This window comes from Camelina sativa, chromosome 6, assembly GCF_000633955.1.
Source record: "Camelina sativa cultivar DH55 chromosome 6, Cs, whole genome shotgun sequence".
Classification (NCBI taxonomy): Eukaryota; Viridiplantae; Streptophyta; class Magnoliopsida; order Brassicales; family Brassicaceae; genus Camelina; species Camelina sativa.
In genome coordinates, this window is record NC_025690.1 from 25,812,125 (window position 1) to 25,834,718 (window position 22,594).

Sequence of the window (22,594 nt, forward strand, 5' to 3'; positions counted from 1 at the left end):
ATGTTAAGGAGGAAAGAAAAAAAAAAAAGAAAGAAAGAAGAAACTAGCTATAGCTAGGGGATGGTGGTAAAAGGACAATAAGGTCACATGAACTGAACCAGATTTATTCATGGGTCCCTCTAAATTGGTTCTCTTGCCCATATCTCCATCATTCTCATCATAACATTATAACATTGATGATTTTTCTGTTCTTCTAAAAATCTTGAGACTCTTTTTCCTTTTCCCCTCAATTTCAAAGAGCTATAAGTACTGCTTGAAACAGTAAAAGATAGAGATAGAGATAGAGAAGAGGAGAGGAGAGATAGGTGGTGCTGATGATCAGTGAAGTTAGGCTAAACCCACTTTCTATTTATGTATAATTAGGTCAATCAAATCTTTTTCCCCCTCCAATTCTCCTCCTCTCCTTCCAATTTTTAGGGTTTTTGCTTCTCTCCTCCCTTCTCAATTCCAAAGACACCCCTTAGGAAGCCATCGAAATCCATCCTTATAATAAAACCCATTTCTTGGTCACATCTTCAAGAGAGATCTGAAAATTCTAAAGATGATGACGAATCTGTCTCTTTCAAGAGATGGAGATGAAGAAGAAGAAGACGAAGAAGAGAAGAAGCCTTTGCAAGAAGGAGAAGGAGCTAGAGAAGTAGTAGAGAGAGAGCACATGTTTGACAAAGTGGTGACTCCAAGTGATGTTGGGAAGCTAAACAGACTTGTGATCCCAAAGCAACACGCAGAGAGATTCTTCCCATTAGATTCATCCTCAAACGAGAAAGGTTTGCTTTTAAACTTCGAAGATCTCACAGGCAAATCTTGGAGGTTCCGTTACTCTTACTGGAACAGTAGTCAAAGCTATGTCATGACCAAAGGTTGGAGCAGATTCGTTAAAGACAAGAAGCTTGATGCCGGAGATATTGTCTCTTTCCAAAGATGTGTCGGAGATTCAGGGAGAGACAGTCGTTTGTTTATTGACTGGAGGAGACGACCTAAAGTCCCTGACCATCATCCTCACTTCTCCGCCGGAGCTATGTTCCCTAGGTTTTACAGTTTCCCTTCTACAAGTTACAATCTCTATAACCATCAGCAGCAACGTCATCATCATCATCACGGTGGTGGTTACAATTATCATCAAATCCCGAGAGAGTTTGGATATGGTTATTTCGTCAGGTCAGTGGACCAGAGGGTCAGTAGTTCTGCGGCGGTGGGGGCTGATCCGCTAGTGATCGAATCTGTGCCGGTGATGATGCACGGAAGAGCTAATCAAGGACTTGTTGGAACTGCCGGGAAGAGACTGAGGCTTTTCGGAGTTGATATGGAATGTGCCGATAGTGGAATGACGACCAACAGCACGGAGGAGGAATCATCATCTTCCGGTGGGAGTTTGCCACGTGGCGGTGGTGCTTCTTCATCTCCCTCTTTGTTCCAGCTGAGACTTGGAAGCAACACTGAAGATGATCACTTCTCTAAGAAAGGAAAGTCTTCGTTGTCTTTTGATTTGGATCAATAATTTACGATGATTATATTAGTTGGTATATCTTGGAAAAGTACACATAATTCTACATATATATATATATATATTTTTATATGACGTTATAATGCATTGATTTCATTGAAAAAATTATTGGAGATCAATTGATGATATATGTTCTAATAATAGTGAAAATTTATGGATTCGGATAGTACAAGTGTTCTTGAAAATGTTGATTGTGTGTATGAATAGATATATGAAGTAGTTCTAGCATTTGTAAGTCTTTTTTTTTTGTTTCTTCGTTTCTCTCAATTATATATCAATGGAGTATTTTTACATTTGGCAAAACAGATCATAGGGTAAGTAATAAGATTGTAAGTCTGTATAGAGTAGGAAACATTGGGTACAAATAAGTGAGATATTATAAGAAGAGACGACATGAACTAGGATTGGGATCAGTATAAACCCATGTCTCTCTTGTATGTCTCTGTGGTCAGAAAGTTTCAGAGTTTGATGGGCTGTCTTAGAAAAGTGAATTGTCTCTATATATATATGTGTGTGTTGCATTTTGTATTTATATATGTGTATCATTAATTATTGTCCCTGCAATTAATTTTGGTGATGGGTTTCTATGTTTGGTTACTAAATATGGCTGCTGCTGCTGCTTTTTCTGAAGCTATTGCTGGATATTAGTTAGGCAGAGTTGCAGGAGATGGGCAGTGACAAAACAATAATAAAAAAAATCTTGTTTCTTTATATCATTGTGATGTCTACATTAGCAAAAAGAGAAGAGCTTCTTTCTTCTTCCCTTTTTTTTCCTCATCTTGGGGCGATTGAAAAAGGTAACATCTGTTTTCACATATATTTTCTGATGCCTTTAGTTAATTTATGAGCATATTAACAAAAGTTAGAGGCTATACAATGAGGAAATTTAAAATATATAATTATTTTGTGGTCAGTTATGCTTTTTATTTTGGATACTCTTTTGGTCTCTTGGTCTGAACTCTGAAGTATATTACACAACGCATACAGTACATTGCAGAGACACATGTAATGTAAATATATACTGTTATGTTTATACACATACGTTAAATGTATCATGCTATGTAGATTTATACAAGCATCTAGTATTATATATCACATGTGTGTACCTTATAGCTTAGCTAGCATCTAATTATATGTAATTATGACCTATATATATTATGATTATGGTGTTGTCATAAAGTTATAAACGCATACATTCATCCTAAATCTCAAATTAAACTTTAGTTTTAGGGTTTTATATAGTATAGCTAACTCAATTCATACAATCATACTATAGGTTTGCAAACGATTTTTTTTGGTGATATGTTTACATCAAATCTCTCGTGAATGAAAATTATCTGAAACTAGTTATCACAAACTGGAACCCTAGCTAATTGGAGGCGAATTGGGATTTTGTCGACTCGTTGGCCTTAAAAACTCACAAAAAAAAAAAAAAAAAATCGAAATATGCCAACGTCTCGGCGTTTCCAACGAGTAATAGGAATGTGAAATTCAAGTTTTGCTTTCTACCTGATTCCAATATTTCTTACCCAGTCCCTACATTGTAAACTATTTATAATCATTGCCGAATATTATTAAATTTACAGAAGCGTGCCCAACTGACGACTCACACGTTTATAGATCAAACTATTGAGAAAAATCAAATGAATGTAACAGATAAGATTATGCTGAGTTGCCTTTTTTTTGTTTTTAATGCTAAACAAAATATGGAAATAGTAAATCATAAATAAATAATTAAAGAAAAAAAAAAACCCCTATCACTCTACAAACACTCCGGTCACTGCATGACTAGTGCTGTGGTATAGTAGGGCAACTAAACCCAATATTAATATCATCCGCTGCAAAAAGAAAAAAGCTCCAAATTAAGATCTGAGATTTAAGTTGAATGTTTTATAGATGACCTGAGATTTACTTACTTGTGTTCTTGGACCAGAGAAGTTGAGTATCAATCAAAGAATGATTCTTATCATCGAGCCGTTTCCAAGTTTTGATTGTATCAACAGCTCCCCAATATCCATACTTACTCTTCTCAAGCTGAGCTTCGACATTCTTACTCTCCTAGCCCAACCAACCTTTCCATACCCATGATACCTAAAACAGATAAAAGCGTGTGTTATAAGTAAGGGGTTATAAGTGAGATATATATAGCGTGCGACACAAGCTAGTTACCCGGCACCGCCAGCGTAACAGAGATTGATTCCATGTAGTTCGGCACAGAAGTCGTTGACGTGGTCGTGACCACTGAAAACACCTTTTACTTCACCTCGTTCGACAAGTTTGGTAAAGAAACCAGAGTTGATAGGTGGAGCACATGTCTCTTCTTGTCTCACTCCAGTCATCTCCGTTGATTTGTTGAACAATGAAAACTCCGGCATCGGAATGTGGAGGTAAACCAACCCCGGCGCGGTACCGTTCTGAGGGAAAGGCCACCCCTTGTGTTCCATCTCGAGCCATTTAGAAGTTTGTTCATACCAATTTTGCTGAGAGGTTTTGACCCAATCGTATTTGTAAATAAAACCCTTGAGATCCGTGTAAGATCCACCGTCGAGCATATAAAGATTGAGAACGGATTTGAAGAAGAGAGGAGACCCAAAAGGACCCTCTACTTTTAGATTGTAATTACCGAAACCATCGATTTGGTATAGCCAAGCATCGGGAGGGTTTACTTGAGACAACGAGTTTGGGAGTTTGACTATGTATTTCATCAGTGATTCTCTAGTCATGTCGGATTCTTGGTCGTGATTTCCCAAAATGGCTACCCATGGAATCCCCGATTCGATCGCAGGAGCAAATGCCCTATCCATCGATTTTGCCACGTCACTTGTCTCGCATAGTCCATATACATTATCTCCTGCGTTACAGAATAAAACAACATCATTATAAGTTCTTGAACCGAAAAAAAAATTTGTGTTACATAATATAAATTTTTTTTTTGTACCGGAGAAGACGATGAGATCGGGCTTCTCGGAGGCGATAGTTCGCTGTAAAAAGGCGGTGGAGTTGAGATCAGAGCAGTAAGGCATTTCTGCTGGTGCTACGTCGGAGCATGGCGTCTCTTTGCCAAAACCGTAGTGCAAATCTGAAATTTGCAGTATCTTGAACCGACCATCAGTGTTAAATCGGAGCTGCCTTGGACCGAAGGGGTAAGCAGAAACGTGACATGTTGAAAGACATAAGCAAATCAAAGAGACACTTAAAACAGAGGATAAAACAAATCTCCTCCCAGTTTCCTCCATTGAATTAGGTTTGTGACTATAATGAAACTGGATATGAGAACGAGGACTAATGTATTTGTCTTAGGTTGCACCCTGTTCTTATAGGTAGTGATTAAGATTTGATATTTCCCGAAAGATACGATAGCTTCAACTGTATTTTATTCTAATGGTATATTCTACAAAATTTTATCAATATCTAACCATTTTGGCATATGCTTTTGGTTTGTTGTTGACGAAATATATTATATCAAACGAGAAAAACCTGTTTTTATTTTATTTTCGTGATTTTCTGAAAAGAAATCAATTCATGAATATTCAGTATAGATAAAAAATAACTAGTACGATTGATTACTAGACATGACAAAGCCCAAATAGACAAAAGAAAAACCCATTTTTAATGCAAATTTACACACAGACCAAAGAAAACATAACCAATGAAATAAAATGAGAGGAAAAAAAACACACCAAACAATGCTTATAATACACAGCTAAGGATCTCTATTGAAACAAACTAATCAAAGCTTCCCTTCAAGTATTCTTGTCTTTAGTAGCAACATCATGAGATTTGAACCATGGAATCCACACCGAGGTTGTCTTCTGATACGCTCTATAAGCTTCAGCTCTGTATTGCTGTTTCACCATCCGACGCTCAACAAGGATTGTTACATAGACCAAACACAAAGTATTAACCAACGCACCTACCAAAGTCCATCCTTGACCAAGGTTCCAAGCAAATATAACTAATCCCCACCACCACAATTGCTCTCCCAAGTAATTAGGATGTCTAGAGTAACGCCACAGACCGGTGTCAAGATTGGGGATTTTAGGCTTTCCTTGCTCCTTGAGTTTTTGGTTTCCGGTTACAAACTCGTGAAGCTGTGTGTCTGCGTAGTATGCCATGACAATACCCGTCAAACAGATAGCCGAGGAAACGAAGTCCCAGATGTTTAGTGGCGCATCAACGAAATGGATGACATATAAAGGTAGACATATCCCAATGAGGAAGATCTGAGAAAAGTTTGGAAAAAAGAAGCTTAATGAGAAACAAAAAGCATATAACTAAGCCTTATAACCAAAAAGAATCTACTTTCCTCTAAATCATCCATATAAAGGCAGATAAGCTAGACTAGATTAAAAACTTGCTCTTTGAGGCAATTCATCGAACAGGTGGTAGGCAATGTACCTGCTGCGAAACGTAGACAGAGAAGAAGGAGAGCCACCACCAGTGTTTCCCATACTGTTTCCGTAAGTCGTTGAACCTCCAGTCTTCTCTAGCACCCCATTCCCAATTTTCCCGCCGGAAGTAGTTATGAGTCAACCGAATACTCCAAACCCATGTCAGGATAATGACAATCGTGGATCTCCACTTGTTGTATTGTCCCAATGGATGAGAAGCGAAGTAATGAACCAGCATTACTGGTATCACAGTCCAATACACATCGATCATCTACAAAATTAACAGACGAATAATGATCAATTATAAAAATCTGACATTTGAGAAAGAGATCATCGAATTACAAATATTTAACAAATGGGTAAACATATTGGATGCGTACCCAGTGGCTAGATTGGAGTAAACCGATGATCCAGAAGAGCACATTGACGTTGAAGAAGAAGAGAAGGTTTGCCAGAAGAAGAGGATGATTCAAACACCATGAATGAATAGAGGAGAGCTCTGAATCGGAAGCTGGAGAGTAACTGTTACGGAGAAAGGTGAGGTAGAAGACGATAGAGGGAAGTGGTGCAAGGAATGCAACAATGGCGTTTCTAAGATTCCGATTCATTTTTGTTTTTTTTTTCTGTTGTCTGGAAGAAGATGGAGAGGAGAGAGTGCAATTTATATAAACTGAGCTTTGGACTTTGGACTTTTGGGTTTGAATCGCTGTGGCGTGTATGGGCCTACCCTGGTAGGCCCACTTTGATCACTGATATGATTAGAGTCTTCTGTTTATTTCTACTTTTGGTGAAAATTTAAAATTATAATCAACTAACTGTAGAAAAAGGTTTAGCTTTTTGTTAAACAGCCGAAAAAAGTCTCTAATGAAGAAAATAATTGGAGTATGATTTTGTATCGTAATGATGAGATGGTATGACTTTAAGCATATCATGAAATGAAAGTAATATTGTAGTAAAATATACAATTATCGATATGAAATGATCCAAAATTATAGCAGAAATAGGGACAAATAATTATTAAAAAAAAGAATGAGAGCATGGGGGGAGAGAGAATCGAAATCATAGTGAATTTGTGATTAGTTTACTTTTGAAGTAAAAGAGAAGATATCACAAAGAGATAATTAGCGTTGCTCGTGGTGACTCTAATTATTAGCTTAGCCGAAAGCATTGGATTCTAATTTAATCAGATTCTCCATATATATAAAAAAAAATCAACACCTTTATATGCGGTCCAAATTTGAACTTTAATAGTATAATTTATAGCCCTACAACAAAATTGTATCATACATTAGTATAACTTCAAAACGGCGTCGGTTGATTTAAATATAAATTTACAAAAAAAATCGGATTAAGTAAAAACCGGTTCTTTCGTCCAAATCTCGGTTCGTTTTTCTATCAGTTTGACCGGTTCAATGGTGCCGGTTAAGTAAAAACCGGAAAGATACACTATCCTCACTCGAAAAGGGTCAAGAGAAGCGAGGGATGATTAAGCGTATCGACCGTCGAGATATCTAATCGGTGTCTCCGCCGTCTTAATTCGACATCGTTTGATTTGGGAGAAGACGAAGCAGGAGTAGAGCATGTCTGGGAGGTTGCTTAAGAGGGTTCTCCAGGAACACGAAGAATCGAAACAACAGATTCATCACGAAGAAGAGGAAGAAGATGAAGAATCGGGAGCTCGTTCTTCGATTAATCCGTTTGATCTCTTGAACGAAGATGATGAAGATCTTGAGGTCAGTCTATCGGATTTTTTTACCTCCAATTAGGTTGTTTGGTTGATTGTAGTATCTTGAATTTTTATCCTCTTGCGTGTTTTAGGATTGAAACCGGTGCATATATCTCTGTATTGATAAGTTTGATCTTTAGATGTTTATGGTTTTGGTTTCTGATTATCTCTGGAGCTATCCGTTTTAATGATCAGTAAATTCATGTTTTGTTTGTTGGTAATAGACAAAGTGTTTCTGTAACAGTTGGGGTGTTTGATTGCAGGAGATAGAGATTGATGATGAGACTATAGTTGAGAAGAAGAAGGAAGATGGGGGGGATCACCTGTCAAAGAATGTTGATAATGTACAGCCGGTGTCTAAGAATAAGTCGAAGAAAAAGAAGACGAAGAAAAACAAAGAGACTAGTTCCAATGTGGCCAAGCCTGATATCTCTTTGGATGAGACTTTAGAAGCGCTTGGTCTCAGTGCTAACTCTAAGCAAGATAAGGAGACCAAAGCAAATGCTGATTCTTCCAAAATGGCTTCTTCTTCACGATTTGTTTTGGAAATAGATCCCAAGTACCTTAATCTTGAAAACGAGTTGAGGAGAGTGTATGGTTCAAAGGCTATGAGGTCCTTTGAGAGTGGCACTCCAGGTGGTGGTAGCTCTAGACTGGGGCGAGGGGGAAGACGTGGAGTTCATAATATCACAAAGACGGTTCTGATATCTCCAAAGGAGAATTGGTCTCGCTGGGATCGATCTTTCTCGATGGAGTTTCTAGAGACTAAAGATGGTAACAACTACTTCAGGTAAATATTTTTTACAGTTTTCTTTTTTTCTGGGTTGGGTGTGTGTATTTGGAATATAGACATTGTAAGTTTGTAACTTTGTACGTCTGGTGGGATACTTTTCTTTTTACGTGCAGATATACCCATTCAGCTTCATATGAGCAGGCTCAGAGGGCATTTCAAGCTGCACAGGCTATCCATGATTTGAATGGTGTTGCAAGTGTCCTTATACACCATCCTTACCATATCGAGTCGCTCATAACTATGGCGGACTACTTTAAGTTTGTTGGTGAGCATGATATGGCTGCAGATGCCATTGGCAAGTGCTTGTACGGATTGGAGCGGGCATGGCATCCTATGTTCACGCCGTTCCAGGGTAACTGCCGGTTGGATTTTAACCACGACACAAACAAGCTGTTCTTCAAGACGCTTTTCACTCACCTGAGAAACATGGACAGGCGTGGCTGTCATAGGTCAGCGTTGGAGGTCTGCAAATTATTGCTTTCATTGGACACGAGTGATCCAGTGGGCGCTTTGTTTTGTGTGGATTACTTTGCTTTGAGAGCAGAGGAGTATGCGTGGCTGGAACAATTCTCTGAGGAGTACCGAAATGACAACTCATTGTGGCTCTTCCCAAATTTCTCATATTCTCTTGCAATAGCCCGGGTTTTTCTTGAGAAGATTGAGTCTTCGTCTTCCTCAGAAGCCACTCACATAGATACTTCGAAGTCGAGCTCCTTGGATCTCATGAAACAAGCTTTGAAGCTTCATCCGACAGTACTCAGGAAACTAGTGGACAAAGTACCTTTAAAAGATCAGGTATGGACAAAGATACTCAAGCATTCTTACTTCCGATCAGATGAATCAAAGATAATGTCCTTGGATCACCTTATCAACATATATGTCGAGAGGAACTACCTTATATGGAGGCTTCCAGATGTACAAAAATTGCTTCGGAGTGCTGCTGATCTAGTAATTGAGTCACTGGAACAAGACGGAACCGAAGCCGAGAGCTGGCTTTGTGTAAGGAAAGAAGCTTTCTCTGCTGAGAACAACCAGTAAGTGTTTTCAAATCTCATTTATAACTTTTCTTATGGCTAGAGCTGATCACATATGATTTCCTTATGGCTAGAGCTGATCACATAGGATTCTTATCCATTCCAGGTATTCTCATTTATCAACCCATGATTTCTCTGATTCGATGCCGACTCTCCCACCAGACAATTTGCAGAACTTTGTGGCTAATCCAAGAATGGTGGGAGGAGGTCAACAGCAAGCACCACCGCCTCCTCCACGTGATCTGGCAAATAGGAATGCATTGGCTGTGTTGATAGAGTCAATTCTTCCATGGGCTCACTATGGAGATGAAGGCGATGATGCTCACCACCAACCAGACAACAACGGCTAAATGGCTCTTATAGTGGAGAACGAAGAAAAAACTGCTTCAAATTTTACAAAACGTGGCCCTTGCATTTGCTGTACAGTGCCATTTTGATGGTTTAGTTTTTATACTGCTAGAGCTAGAGCTACTTGTGAGATTTGATATTTTCGGGTTAATCGGATTTAATCATTTTCAATTCTTGTTAGTTGTTACTGATTAATTTTAATCATCGACAGTTTTTAATTGCCAAAGGCTCGGTTTAAGTTGAACCGGTTCTATTTCAGGTCAAAACACGGCCACGTATTAAAATGTCGATTTCGCGCGATGCGTTATTTTTATCTTTAAACTTGAATTTTGGGAGTAATATACTCACCAATCTTCGAATAGCTTTTTTGAGCTTCGAAGTAATCGCCTCAATTTTTTTTTTTGGTTCGCTCTTTGTTTTGTTTTTCTTGTGAGAAATTAAAAAGAACAAAAAAATTGGGAGCAAAAAATCTGATTTTTGTAAAAGCTTCGGTCTGAAATATTGGATAAGTTTATCCAACGGGTGGTGGTTGTTGGAAAATGGATCGAATTGCGTCAGCTACCTTCTCTTGCCCTCCGATTTCAATGTCTCGCGTCTGTAGAAATAGAGTCAACCCTTTTGACGGCTTAAACATTATAAGTAAGAAGAAGAGATCTTCGTGTCGAGTAGCTGTAGCTTCTGGACAGACGACGGCTAGGGTTTGTTCTCTGCACGTTTCTGCTCTTCTTTCTTTTGCTCGTCTGAAACAAATTATTTGAGTATACGTTTCGGTGATAATAACTCAGGTCGTCGACACTGAACTTGACTTAGAATACAAGAAACACGATCTACTGAGAGCTGTTCAAGACACTCAACGAGGACTCACCGCTACTTTTGATCAACGTTCTATCATCGAGGAGGCTCTGGTACAGTCATTGTGTTAAATTTGCTGTTGTTGTATTATGTTGAGTGAGGAGGTTAAGTCTTTTTTAATGATTCTGGATTTGGTAGAAACTTCTCAGGTGACTGTGGAAGGCTATAATGGCGGTGAAGCCATTGATTTAGTGAAGTTAGATGGAACATGGAGGCTGCAATATACATCTGCACCCGATGTTGTTGTTCTCTTTGAAGCTGCTTCAAGATTTCCCTTCTTTCAGGTTATTATATACTTACTTATGAATGATAATGTTGATCAAACAAAGCAGAGAGATACTTTAGTTTTGTTTCGGTTTTAATCCTTTGTGGGTTTTGATCAGGTGGGGCAGATCTACCAGAAGTTCGAGTGCAAAGATCAATCAGACGGTGGGATCATTCGGAATGTTGTTCAGTGGAGTCTTCCAAGCTTGTTGGAGGTTTTTTAGCTTCTCTACTTGTTTATAGCCCTTTCTATATAATTTTTCCAGACAGTTTATGTAAATGAATCCTCGGCAGGACCAAGAAGGTGCAACCCTTGTTGTTACTGCAAAATTCGACAAGGTCTCTAGTCGAAACATCTACCTTCAGTTTGAAGAGGTCAGTTGATAGTCTGCCTTTCTAAGCTTACAGTATGTGTTTAGCCAGAAACAATCCGAATTCAGTAACACGGAAGTCTTACAGATTAGTGTTAGAAATATTAACATCAATGAGCAGCTTCAAGGTCTTATCGCACCTGCAATACTTCCACGCTCATTTCTAAGCCTACAGGTGAAACACACTTTCTAGTACCAATGCATGGAAACCAAGACTCATTATAGAGGGTGACCAAGCTAATAATTCTTTACGGGGTTTCCAGATTTTGCAGTTTATCCGTACATTCAAAGCTCAGATTCCAGTAACCGCAACCAGCCCAGGAAGGTGAACAATTAACTTTGTTTATTTTCAGAAACCTATGTACTAAGATATGACTATGGATGCTAAAGGTGTTCCTCTATTGCAGGAGATCTGTAGGTGGATTGTATTACCTGTCGTATCTCGATAATAACATGCTCTTGGGTCGTTCTGTAGGAGGAGGAGGAGTATTTGTCTTTACAAAATCTCAACCCCTTGAGCTGTGAATAATAAGACAAATCTGTAATGCTTTTTAACTGTATATCATAAAGAGAAGAAGAACCTTATGTTAGTAGATTCTGTTTATGTACAACCTATTCGGGATTTACTGAAGATCTATATAGCAAAATTGTTTCTGGGCTTCTTTCGAACTCGGAATATATTCAACCAAGCAGACTGTTCCACAGTTCTTTAAGAGAAATATAAGCCTGAGGACAAGGAACAGCCTGTAGCTTGGTGTTGCTATCGACCAGTGTCTCTGTTACTAGACCAAGTCTTACCAACGTGCTTATAGCCTTTTCTACTCGCATCTCAACCTGTAAGTGGTTTAGTGAGTTAGCTACAAGTTCTAGTAATGTTGTTATATATAAGAGTTTGCAGTTGCAGTGGTATCGTCATAAGAGTTCAAGTATTCTACAGACCTTTATTTTGAAAGTGTCATACACGAATCTCTCGCATCTATCTCGAACTCCTTGGTAAGACATATTCTGCAGGCAAATTGTTTATTCATGAGCATCTGCGGAAAATCTTGAACTATCCGAGAATGAGGCATGGCACTAAGACAAAGAGTGGCTGGTTATGTCTAACCTGATTTTTTCCCGCTTGAAGAATAATTGCATAAGTCAGTATTGCCTCCTTGTACTGCAGATAGTGAGTAAATTTGGAGAACAAAAGCATAAGTCAGAAGTAAAACATTTTTCCATATAGAATCACTCATGCATATTTCCAAAGGAATAAGAAGGGAGAAATGAAGGAGATCTTGCCTGTTGCTGCTCCGAGGCATCCAAAAGGAAATGGACGGAGCCAAAGCCACTGGCTAAGGTTTTCTCATACAGCGTCTTGTTTACTAGCAACTGAAGAAGTAGATCAAATGCAATAAGAAATTCCAACATCAGAACACTAAAACCCACAGTAGGAAAGAGAGTATGAATTTGAGGTCAACTCACTTGATATCTGTCCCATGTCTGCTTGTAACCCAAAACCACACGTGTTGCATAAATTACCAGAGCAGTGACGGCAATCACATCAAGAAATAGTGCTGACCTGTGTAGCAAATGACTAATCTTGACTCTTTGTTTTTGTAAGTTTATAAAGGGAAGAGGATAAGAGACATACGGGGATGATGAGATGTTCTCAAACTTGTAGTTTACAAAGTATGCTGTAAGTCCCAAAATACTGGCGATATCTAGACGTACCTAACAAAAGATTTAAAGAACAACAATAAGATCAACAAGAATGAGTCATTACTGCAACCACACTTACTGTATCAACAAGAATGAGTCTGTACTGCAACCACACTTACTGTATCTATGACGCGAAAGTAAAGCTTCTTGTGAGGGAATATTACCTGCATACAACAGTGAAAGAAAAAAGAAAAAACAGTGGTGAAAACTACAGGGAAAAGTTTATTGGCAGAAGAGACATGAGAAGACACTCATGATGTGGATGTAATATTCTTACAGGTAAATCTGGAATTGGAATTCTTTCAAATATCTCTAATTGTAATGATGATCGTGTTTCATCTTTACTCTTTTCATCTTTTTCACTCGCATCCTTCGTGTAAAGCAAAATTAGTTCTTCAAACGCAGGTTCCTATTCACCAAAGAGCAAAAATAAACAGTGATTCATTCATTGAGGAAATTTGACAGTGCTATTATTTGCATAAAAAACGAATACCTGCAGAGTTGACGGTGATAAAAGAATGGAAATCCAAGTTTTCATTCTTTTCCAAATATCATTTCCACAAGCTTTTTTTGAAGCAGGTTTCCATATATCATCCAGTGTCATCCTTGATAAGAATATCGGCCTGCGTGAAGAATACTCTACTGCTTAGCTCAAATTTCTGATCAGGTCTAAGATTTAGGGAAAAAATGATGCAAGGAATTTTTGTTTGATTTAATAGATCAACGACATAATCAAACAAGTGATACAAACACATCTAGGAACTTGCAGACTTGTTCATTCGGGCAATCACATATATTGGCATACAGATTCTTCACACTCATCAAGTAGAGACCAAAACAAAATTCAGTGGCAAAGATCTGACAAAAAAAAAAGGCACGCACCTTAAATAAGGTTCAGATGCATTACTATCATTAGCTAGCTGAGATGGTGTTTCATAAGCAGGAGAAATGAAACCAATCCATCCGAGCAACTTTCTGAAGAGCTTTGCACGAGGACCAACAGGTGTCAGAAGCCCCTCATATCGACTGACCGCCCTTTGTGCTGCTAACCGTATGGGGAGGACTGAATCTGGACGGAACCCCTCTTTCAAGAAACTATCAGACGTTTGGTCGAAATATGATTCCTTAAAAACGGATAGCTCCTTGAGCCAAACTTTCATTCTCTCAGATAAATCTTGAATTTCTTGAGTTTGAGAAGCCTCACTTAACGCCTGCTCATGAAATTGGAAGAAAAAATGTTATTCAAATTTTTTTGATATAATGAAACTGGACATATGCAAGAATGCAATATAACATAGTATTTGCCTCAGTAAATAGGAGTCAGACCTTGTTTATCAATTTTCCAACTTTTCTCAGGGGCTTTGCAATAGTAGAGAAGATTACTTGTAGAACTTTAGACTGGATATAGTCTAGCTTCTCCACAAGTAACAAACCCTTCTCCTTCTCAGTTGCATATCCACGCCTGTAATGAAGATGGAAACTCATAAGCAGATTCTCCATACAGAACTAGATAACACATTCTAGAAACACCTCAAAAGATATTACATGTACCTGAAAACAATAGCATTGGACTCTGACGCCTTCTTCCAATCAACGTATACAGGTAAAGTAAGAAGGTAATCCGTATTCAGAGCCGAAGTCAATGCTAAATCCCTTGCTGAAAGCTCTTCAAAGCCAGCATTGTCAAGAAGCTGAATGAAAGAACGCTGGAACTGGGTTGCAGCCATTACACTGCATTTGAATATTGTCAAGCTATATTCAGGAATTCAAAACACTCTCAAATCTTGTATCAAATGAAAGTACAGAGTTAGCCAAGTGGATAATACCTTTCAGCAGAACGTTTCTTTGCATGTTTGCCAGAGGATATTAAAAAGTTCCAAATGTCAAACCCATCAGCCAAAGGGAATGATAAACCCTCATATCCATTAACACTCCTAGGTTCAGATCTCTTGGCATTCGAGTTAAGTTCGTCCTCTGACTCTGAATCAACTTCTCCACCTGAAGTAAAGCTTTCGTCGTCACTGGATGAGTCACCACCAGTCTTTACCTCTTCAAGGGATTGAGTAGCGACGAAATCGGCTCTCATTTGTTCTAAAATCCTCTTATGCTCCGCGTGAAGGATAGAGTCTAAACACCTAAAGAGTTCCCAAAAATCAGCTCATGGAGAGAGTCCAATAAGAAAACTTCGATGCAATATTCAAAGTTCAATTCAGAATCAGCTTACGAGGAAAGGAGGAGGAAGATATCAGCGTCTCCTCCGTCTTGAGAATCGAGAAGCGTCGTTACAATACCATTAACGAGATCAGACTTGGAGACATTGATGTATTTCTCACGAGGAACATGGATACTTGAAATCCCCTCCTCTTCCTCTTCGCGATCGTCATCGTCTTCACGTCCGTCTTCCGCCGGGGAAAACTCCTCTTCTTCCACCTTTCGAAGCTCGGTTAAGCTACCGAAAGCTCGTTCCGACTCTCCGGAGACTACATCAAGAGGCGAAAAAGTTGCCGCCGCCTCTGTAAGTCCGCAACGAACTAAACGACGACGCAAAGACGGTGACGACGGCTTAGATCGAGATGGAAGAGCGACGAAGCTAGTAGTGAGGTTTCGAAGAGATAACATATCGGATCTGAATCTTTAGGTGAAACGAGAGATTCAGAACACATCTGCAGAAGAAGACTCGTGACCATTGAAGAAGAAGAAGAAGAAGCTCGGAGAATTGGATTTTGATTAGCTCCGCCCAGAGGAGACGAATAAAGACGAAATCGTGAATTAACGGCTCAAAACGACTCAGACGCGGCCGCGCCTTGAACCGATCAGATGTTTTATGAGTCCACCACACGTGGCGGACGACGAAAGGTCAAAAGTCAAAACCTTCTGCGTGCTGTAGAGGATCTAGTTTTTAACCTGATTCCATTGCTTGGATAACGTAAATAGAACAGTTTTGATTTTGGAATCGGAAGTAGAGAAATTAGGCCTTTTTTTTTTTTTTTTACTTCTGGAAATTGAAAGATTGTTTGAAAAACAATTAAGAGAAACCCTAAAAATATTGTGTTTTTTTTTGGTTAATTCATCTACTGAATTTTAGTTTTCTCTCTGGATAATATTGTCCAGAAGATCGCCAAATCCTTCCTTCAAGTGATACAACCATGACCGAGACATCATCATGGTACTTCCTTCTATCTCCTTGAGGAATATCCAACAGATCATGAAACTCCATCCCTGCCACAAAATTGTTTGGTTTCATACATTAACCGGCTGCTTAAAGCGCTTAACAACAACAAAAAAAACTTTTATCATCGAAGTTAAAACTGTACCGTTCTTGGTGGCAGCTCGAGAGAGAAGCTCTGCAATGAGGTATTGAGCAGGATCGCCTTCAGGAACGTTTTCGATGAACCAAGTCACGTGAGCAACAACCTCTTCGTTGCTGAAGTATTCATACAATCCATCCGATGATAACACCATGAAACGATCGCTTGAAGTCAGTCTGTGATGGACTGTACACGGTTCGCAGGTGATGTACGGGTCTGTTCCAATGTACTCTACTCGGAACATCTCAAGCAACGCTTCATTGAAATTCGGCTGCAACAACATGGAATATTCATTCATAAAGTGAATTAGTAGTCTAAATGTGTGTGCTTTTGAAATTTTGTTTATTTGCAGCTTTGTTTTCTACCTTTTTGAGAAATCCAGCACCGAAAGCTCGAGTGACTTTTAGTTGGCCTTTGACTCTATCTTTCAGTATGGACTGGTCATCTTCCGGATGTTCAGATTTGATCCGCGTAATTTCCTGAAACAGATAAAGAAAGTTGCTTTTTGGCAAAACCAGAGCCAAAGTCTTGCACTTTCACTACTAACCAGATAAATTGTCAGAGATATATACCTCTTCCACACTTGTGCTATGGTCACTTGACAGTTGAACGGCTCTCATCTTTAACCGGTACGAAGTCACATCTCTATTTTTGTTTGAGACACTGATCGGAGTTGTTTGATTGTGTATTGGAGATTCCTCTGATATTCTATCCAGTTCCATACGCACAAGTGATTCTCGGGACCTAGTCTTATGCCCAATACCCTCATCATTCCCAAAACCGGGGTTAGAGTGACGATCATGGAGCCTTTCTTGGGATAAGATAGCCCGACTATCCCCAACGTTCATCACATAAACATCTTGATCCTTCATTAGCATTACAAGAACGCATGAACCCATTAGTGCAAGCTCTGGGTTTATGTCAAGAGACTTCTCTACCATTTCCATGTAAGCCTCTTCAGTATTTTCTAGTGCTCTAGCCATTGCTCTTAGCACAGCATCATGGTCTACAGTTCCTGACCAGCGTCTCCTAATCGGTCCCGACGACTCCACTATCTTCTCTTCAACGCAAGTCCCTTCTTCCCTGTGCCAATCATAATTCCAAGGAAACAGCTTTTTCCGCAAAGACTTCTGTTGTTTTTGATACATTCTTCTTATCTTTGAGCTTATCTGTGATTTTTTAGTCCCATGGCTTTGTCCCGAGGCTGGAATCCCATCAAGAACACCACTACGGTCGGTGGTACAAGGATCATTTCCAGCTCCTCCACCTGAAGTAGATGGATGTTCAACCTGATTGGTCATGTCGTTTAGAGCCACACTCCCGATTTCTTCTCCTTCCCACCGTTCCAATTGAAGTAGCTCATAAAGTCTAGTGCTTTTCTTGCCAGGACCTGCTAAATTTCCAGGTGGACCATCAGCAATCGGAGTGTCAGGATTTCCAAGGCTACTATTATTATCAGTCATAACCTCCTCACTTCCTGCCACTACTGACTTTGAATGCGGCTCACTGATAGTTTCTGGATCACACAAGTACTCTTCTGTGGAAGGAGGTTCCTGGTCTGGCTGCAATTGATTATCTACAGATGGCTCTTCATAATCCCAAAGAAGACCTTCCAATTCCTTGTCGATAGCTTTATAAAGATGGCTCATTACGAAATCTGGAGCATCCGGTCCACTAAACCCATCATAAATCCCAATAAAGAGCCATCCTTGTTCCTCCGAAAGCACAACATGAACCCTGTCTTCTCCAGCTTTCCCGTGAGCCCATTGCAAGTTACGGTTGCACTCTAAACAATTTTCAGGGTCTTCACCATTTAACTTACCGTCCGTTCCAACAGGCCAGGAAACCCTAGTCTCTGGATGCAAGAAGAAGCGATGCATCCAACTCAACCCTCCAGATCGTCTAGAAAACGTCCTTGCTAATGTACTTTTCATTGGTCTGCTCACACTCCTCATAAACCGCTGAAGCCGAGGCTTTTTACGTCTAAAAGAAAGAGGCGCCGAGAAATTAGATTTATCATGTACATCAAGAGGTCCAGACATAACTCCTTTCTCAATAGGCCCTGACATGAAACCGTTGTTTCTATCCAGAGGACCAGATGCAAATCCTCTCTCTAGAGGCCCTGACATGAATCCATTCAAGGGACCCGAACCACCACGAGGGACCGGCTGCAAAGGAATCGAAGCAAAAGAGGAAGTGCTCTCAAACGAAGCAGCAGGCTCCAAAACGTCACTTGAACAGAACGCCATTTGATTCCCAGTCCTAGCCGTGGAAACATTAGCACTAACAGAAGCACCTGAGATTGCCTTAAACGTGGTTTCAGCTAAACCTTTACTGTTGTGTCTATTCAAGAAAGAAGGATCATCAACAACCTCGTTTCTGAAAGAGCCACTGAGTGTCTCGGAATCAAGGGTGCTCGAATCAACAGTGAACCTCTCAGAGTTTGAAGGAGTAATATCAGGAGACTCAAAGATGCTTGGCCTAACGTAGCAAAAGGAATGGCCTAAACCTTCATCTAAAGGTTCTAGAAACTCCAAATCAACACCGTTCTTCTCATTGGAAGGCACGAAACAACCAACAACACGGGAAGTCCCGTTTCCCATGACTCTCTCAGGCAATACTACAAACACCTTGGAGGCACAATATCATCATTAAAAACCTCTAGAGAGTCTCGGCAATTCCCAGCAACACAGCACATAACAAAGAGAAGAAGAAGAAGAAGAAGAAGAAGAAGAGGCGCAATTCTTAAAAACCCAACAAAGATTCGACGCGTATTCCAGAATCCAAGCATCATCAGAGGTTCAATCTCTCAACATTATTGAGAGGAAGCAAACAAGCAAGCACCTGCTTAGCAGTAATCAAATTTTGGATTTTTGAAATCAGCTGTACACAAAATTAGAGGTCTTGAAAAGGAAACAAATTTAAAAGAGTGTAAGACAAAGAAAGTATCAAGTGATCTGACCTGTTGAAAAGCGGAGATGGGAGAAGCAGAAACTGGAAACAGATCTAAAGGAGGGGCAAAGAGAGACAAGTAGAGTGTATTGAACACATCGGAAGCAAATATGGAGACAGTAACAACAACAACAACAACAACAACAAGGGGCAAAAAAAAAAACACCCCTTTAGATTTCTATGGGAATCTGACAAAAAGTACCCATTTTTATTTTATTTTTATTTTAAATAAGAAAATGAAACGAGAAACGAAAAAAGAAGAAGAAGAAGAAGAAGAAGAAGACCCAGATTGAGATTGAACCATGCAGAGACGACCAGCTGTCAAAGATCCAATCTTTTCAGGTAAACACACACAAAAAAAGAAAAAAAAAAAAAAAAAAAAANCTTTTTAAGTTTTTTTCCCTCTTTCACATGTTACGGAGAAACCGAGATTCAAAAAAAACAACACTAGTAGAATCACACACAAGCTGTGAAGAAGAAGAAGAAGAAGAATAAAAACAGAGAGAAGTTTGAAACTGCAATGGATTTTGATTTTGATTTTTCTTTTAAGCAGCCTATAATAATTTTTTTTTTTGGTCTTTGATTAATTTGTTTTTAGCTCATCGGTGAGCAGAGAAGAAAAGAAAAGAGTTGTGTCTTCTCTCTTTCTCGGGGTTTTCAAATGGTTTCGGAGGGTAAGAAAAATTAAAAAAAAAAAAATATACTACCAACAAAAACTAATGCAAACAAAAATCAAAAATCAAAAATAGGGAGAAAAGAAAATAGAAAACAGAGTAAAAAATTTGCGTTGAAAAATGCAAAAAAAGTGAAGACCGTCTTTTTAGGGTTATTTATTTTATTTTTTTATTGTGAAGTATCAAGAATTATATTTACATACCCAAGTGGAAAAAAAACGAAAGCTTTTAGAATTGATATGAATGGGGTTTACAAATGATTGGAGGTATACACAATTACACATTACAAAAATTACACACAGGTGATTCACGTCATTATTGTTCTCATCCATGGACCCTTTTGCTTTGCATGGGTTCTTTTTTTTTTTTTCTATTGTGGGTCCCTTTTTCTTATATATACCAAAATGTTTTTTTTTTTATATATTTTTTGTTCTTCAATTTTTTATTATTGGTTCCATTGAATCTTGCCCCTCATATTGGAAGATTTGACCGGTGTTTAATTGTATTTATATAGTTTGAACGTTGAATTATGTTATATAACATGTTAGTCTTCCTTCTTATATGTTATCATATCTTGATTACCTTACCCTGTTTCCTGTTTTATTCTAGTATATTTTAACAGTTATTTTTTTCATGTCTAATTTACATACCAAAGCGATTTAAACAGTAAACATGCAACTTGGTTGGTTCATCGATGTATGTCTTCTTGTTAAATCTCTTTTTTGGAAGATTGTAATTTGTAATGATGCCTAACAAACATGCAAGAGAGCGAGGCCAACTCCACGAGGGAGAGTCACGTTTGTAAAATGAAAACAAATTTGTTGACTTAAACCAAATCCACCTTTGAGTTTCTTTCTTCTGACTCCACTGACAAACTCTTTCAACGCCCAAGAAAAATTATGCTTTTGGTTTCACATTGTTTGTTTGTTTGTTTTTCTTGATTAGTATTATTACTAATGGGGCGTCAATGAATCCACAGATCCAAAACCAAAGCCATTATCAAAATCATCCACTAAATTAACTTGTCTAGCCATATATTAAACCAGGATAAAATAATAGTTAATTGTCATAAATACCACTAAAATAAATTTTTATTTTAAAAATACTACAATTTAGTTTTTTTGTAAAAATACCACTAAAATGTAATTTTTTCCAAAAATACCACATAATTGAATTAAAGTTCTAATACTAAAAATTAATTTCTAAATTCCAAATACTAAACCCTACCCCTAAAAACTATACCCTAAAACTAAATGTGTCAACCTAAACCTAAAAAAAATATTCTACATTCTTAAAAATCAATTTTTTTGTGTTTGTGATAATTTTGGAAAAAAAAACTTTTGTGGTATTTTTGAAAAAAAAACTAAAATATAGTATTTTTAGAAAAAAAACTTTTTTTAGTGGTATTTAAAGGAATTTCTCGAAAACAAAAGTTATAACACAATAATATATTTGAGTGGGCAGGCATCTCCATAAAAAATGACTTAGAATATATATCAATATCAAAAATTGTATCAACGTTTACAATGCAATATTGAAACGAATGACGATTGAAATACAAACATAAGTCAATTTTTTTTTATAAAAGAAATCATACAATTTGGAAAATATATATTAGAAACTAATTTACTTTTTCCATTCAAGAAGAAGATGGAATCTCTAAGCTGTCAAAAATAAATAAATAAAATAATAATGGAATCTCTAAATGGACCAGACGAGATAGTTTTATAAAAAGGCAACAGTGAACTGGGCTTGTGACGATTGATTAAAATAGGCCCAGTCACGGACCATTTCCACCACGTGAGATGCGCATGCGGCGTAAGATAGATAACAGAGCGCTTGGCTGGCTGATGCCGACAAAATGGAGGAACATTTACATATACCGATTTATTACTAAATTGGTCTTTGGCAGTAATTGAGGAGGAACATATTCAAAGACAGACACACTCTTGACTCTCTTGTCATATGTTAATGACTTAGGCCTTGATTGGTAGTGTATATAAGTGAGCATACAGATTTTAGAAAGCCAATCATGTTTTGTTTAGAAAGCATAAAAGAAGCATAAAGGGAGCATAAAAGGCTTTTAAATGCTCTATAGCCCAATGCTCCTAAATGAAGCATTTCCCAAGCATAATGATTTTAAAGTTATTAAAATACAATTTTACCCTCATTAATCACCTAGACTTTACATTCACAATAATATTTTTGACCTAACCCTAAAAAAAACGCATCAGAGAAAAGTCTGCAGCAGCAAACCTCACCAAACCTCGTAAGTTGAAAAGGAACTCTTCCATTTTTTTAATCTTATAGCCAAATTTCTTGTGTATATTCATATATGATGCAAAGGGTACGAAGATGTCTTGTTGTTTTTCTTGAAGATGATGGTTTTCATTGTTTCTCATCTATAATTACCTTTTTGTTTTTTAATGCAACGTCTCACAACATTTTTTGTCAAAGCCAGAAATATAACATATAATAATATTGTAAACAGTTTCAACATGTCGAATCAAGAAGAACGTGTGCAACCAACAAGCAAGGTATGAGTATATATGTTTTACGTACATGTTGATTTTTTTTTTTGGTTTGTGTGGTGGTTGAAGTTTATGTATTATTTATATTTTTGGGTTGGTTTAGCCAAAATTTATGTGGACCCATGAAATGAGTCATGAGATGCTA

At 38.1% G+C, this 22,594-nt stretch overlaps 6 protein-coding genes and 1 pseudogene across 6 annotated transcripts; 3 read left to right on the forward strand and 4 right to left on the reverse strand.

The window, feature by feature from the left end:
• On the forward strand, nucleotides 95-1,662 carry LOC104793667 (B3 domain-containing transcription factor NGA1-like). The gene has a single exon (XM_010520072.2). It carries the CDS (start codon nucleotides 542-544, stop codon nucleotides 1,496-1,498), a length of 957 nt encoding a protein of 318 aa, XP_010518374.1. The 5' UTR covers nucleotides 95-541; the 3' UTR covers nucleotides 1,499-1,662.
• Nucleotides 3,103-4,772, reverse strand: LOC104793668 (annotated as a pseudogene).
• LOC104793669 (uncharacterized protein C594.04c) lies at nucleotides 5,032-6,542 on the reverse strand. The gene is made up of 3 exons (XM_010520073.2): nucleotides 6,276-6,542; nucleotides 5,903-6,166; nucleotides 5,032-5,727 (listed from the first exon to the last, which is right to left on the reverse strand). The coding sequence occupies exons 1-3, from the start codon at nucleotides 6,501-6,503 to the stop codon at nucleotides 5,248-5,250; spliced, it is 972 nt and encodes a 323-aa protein (XP_010518375.1). The 5' UTR covers nucleotides 6,504-6,542; the 3' UTR covers nucleotides 5,032-5,247.
• LOC104793670 (transcription factor 25-like) lies at nucleotides 7,369-9,983 on the forward strand. The gene is made up of 4 exons (XM_010520074.2): nucleotides 7,369-7,628; nucleotides 7,885-8,411; nucleotides 8,528-9,448; nucleotides 9,555-9,983. The coding sequence occupies exons 1-4, from the start codon at nucleotides 7,476-7,478 to the stop codon at nucleotides 9,796-9,798; spliced, it is 1,845 nt and encodes a 614-aa protein (XP_010518376.1). The 5' UTR covers nucleotides 7,369-7,475; the 3' UTR covers nucleotides 9,799-9,983.
• Nucleotides 10,121-11,944, forward strand: LOC104793672 (probable plastid-lipid-associated protein 10, chloroplastic). Its single transcript, XM_010520077.2, has 8 exons — nucleotides 10,121-10,494; nucleotides 10,582-10,701; nucleotides 10,798-10,932; nucleotides 11,032-11,127; nucleotides 11,207-11,287; nucleotides 11,372-11,458; nucleotides 11,547-11,608; nucleotides 11,691-11,944. The coding sequence occupies exons 1-8, from the start codon at nucleotides 10,336-10,338 to the stop codon at nucleotides 11,806-11,808; spliced, it is 858 nt and encodes a 285-aa protein (XP_010518379.1). The 5' UTR covers nucleotides 10,121-10,335; the 3' UTR covers nucleotides 11,809-11,944.
• Nucleotides 11,826-15,782, reverse strand: LOC104793671. The gene is made up of 14 exons (XM_010520076.2): nucleotides 15,209-15,782; nucleotides 14,811-15,119; nucleotides 14,536-14,715; nucleotides 14,311-14,446; nucleotides 13,867-14,195; nucleotides 13,478-13,607; nucleotides 13,262-13,393; nucleotides 13,104-13,148; nucleotides 12,917-12,996; nucleotides 12,748-12,844; nucleotides 12,565-12,654; nucleotides 12,389-12,442; nucleotides 12,223-12,288; nucleotides 11,826-12,117 (listed from the first exon to the last, which is right to left on the reverse strand). The coding sequence occupies exons 1-14, from the start codon at nucleotides 15,601-15,603 to the stop codon at nucleotides 11,965-11,967; spliced, it is 2,196 nt and encodes a 731-aa protein (XP_010518378.1). The 5' UTR covers nucleotides 15,604-15,782; the 3' UTR covers nucleotides 11,826-11,964.
• LOC104793673 (protein phosphatase 2C 32) lies at nucleotides 15,945-19,750 on the reverse strand. The gene is made up of 5 exons (XM_010520078.1): nucleotides 19,255-19,750; nucleotides 16,865-19,136; nucleotides 16,658-16,771; nucleotides 16,299-16,563; nucleotides 15,945-16,203 (listed from the first exon to the last, which is right to left on the reverse strand). The coding sequence occupies exons 2-5, from the start codon at nucleotides 18,893-18,895 to the stop codon at nucleotides 16,052-16,054; spliced, it is 2,562 nt and encodes an 853-aa protein (XP_010518380.1). The 5' UTR covers nucleotides 18,896-19,136; nucleotides 19,255-19,750; the 3' UTR covers nucleotides 15,945-16,051.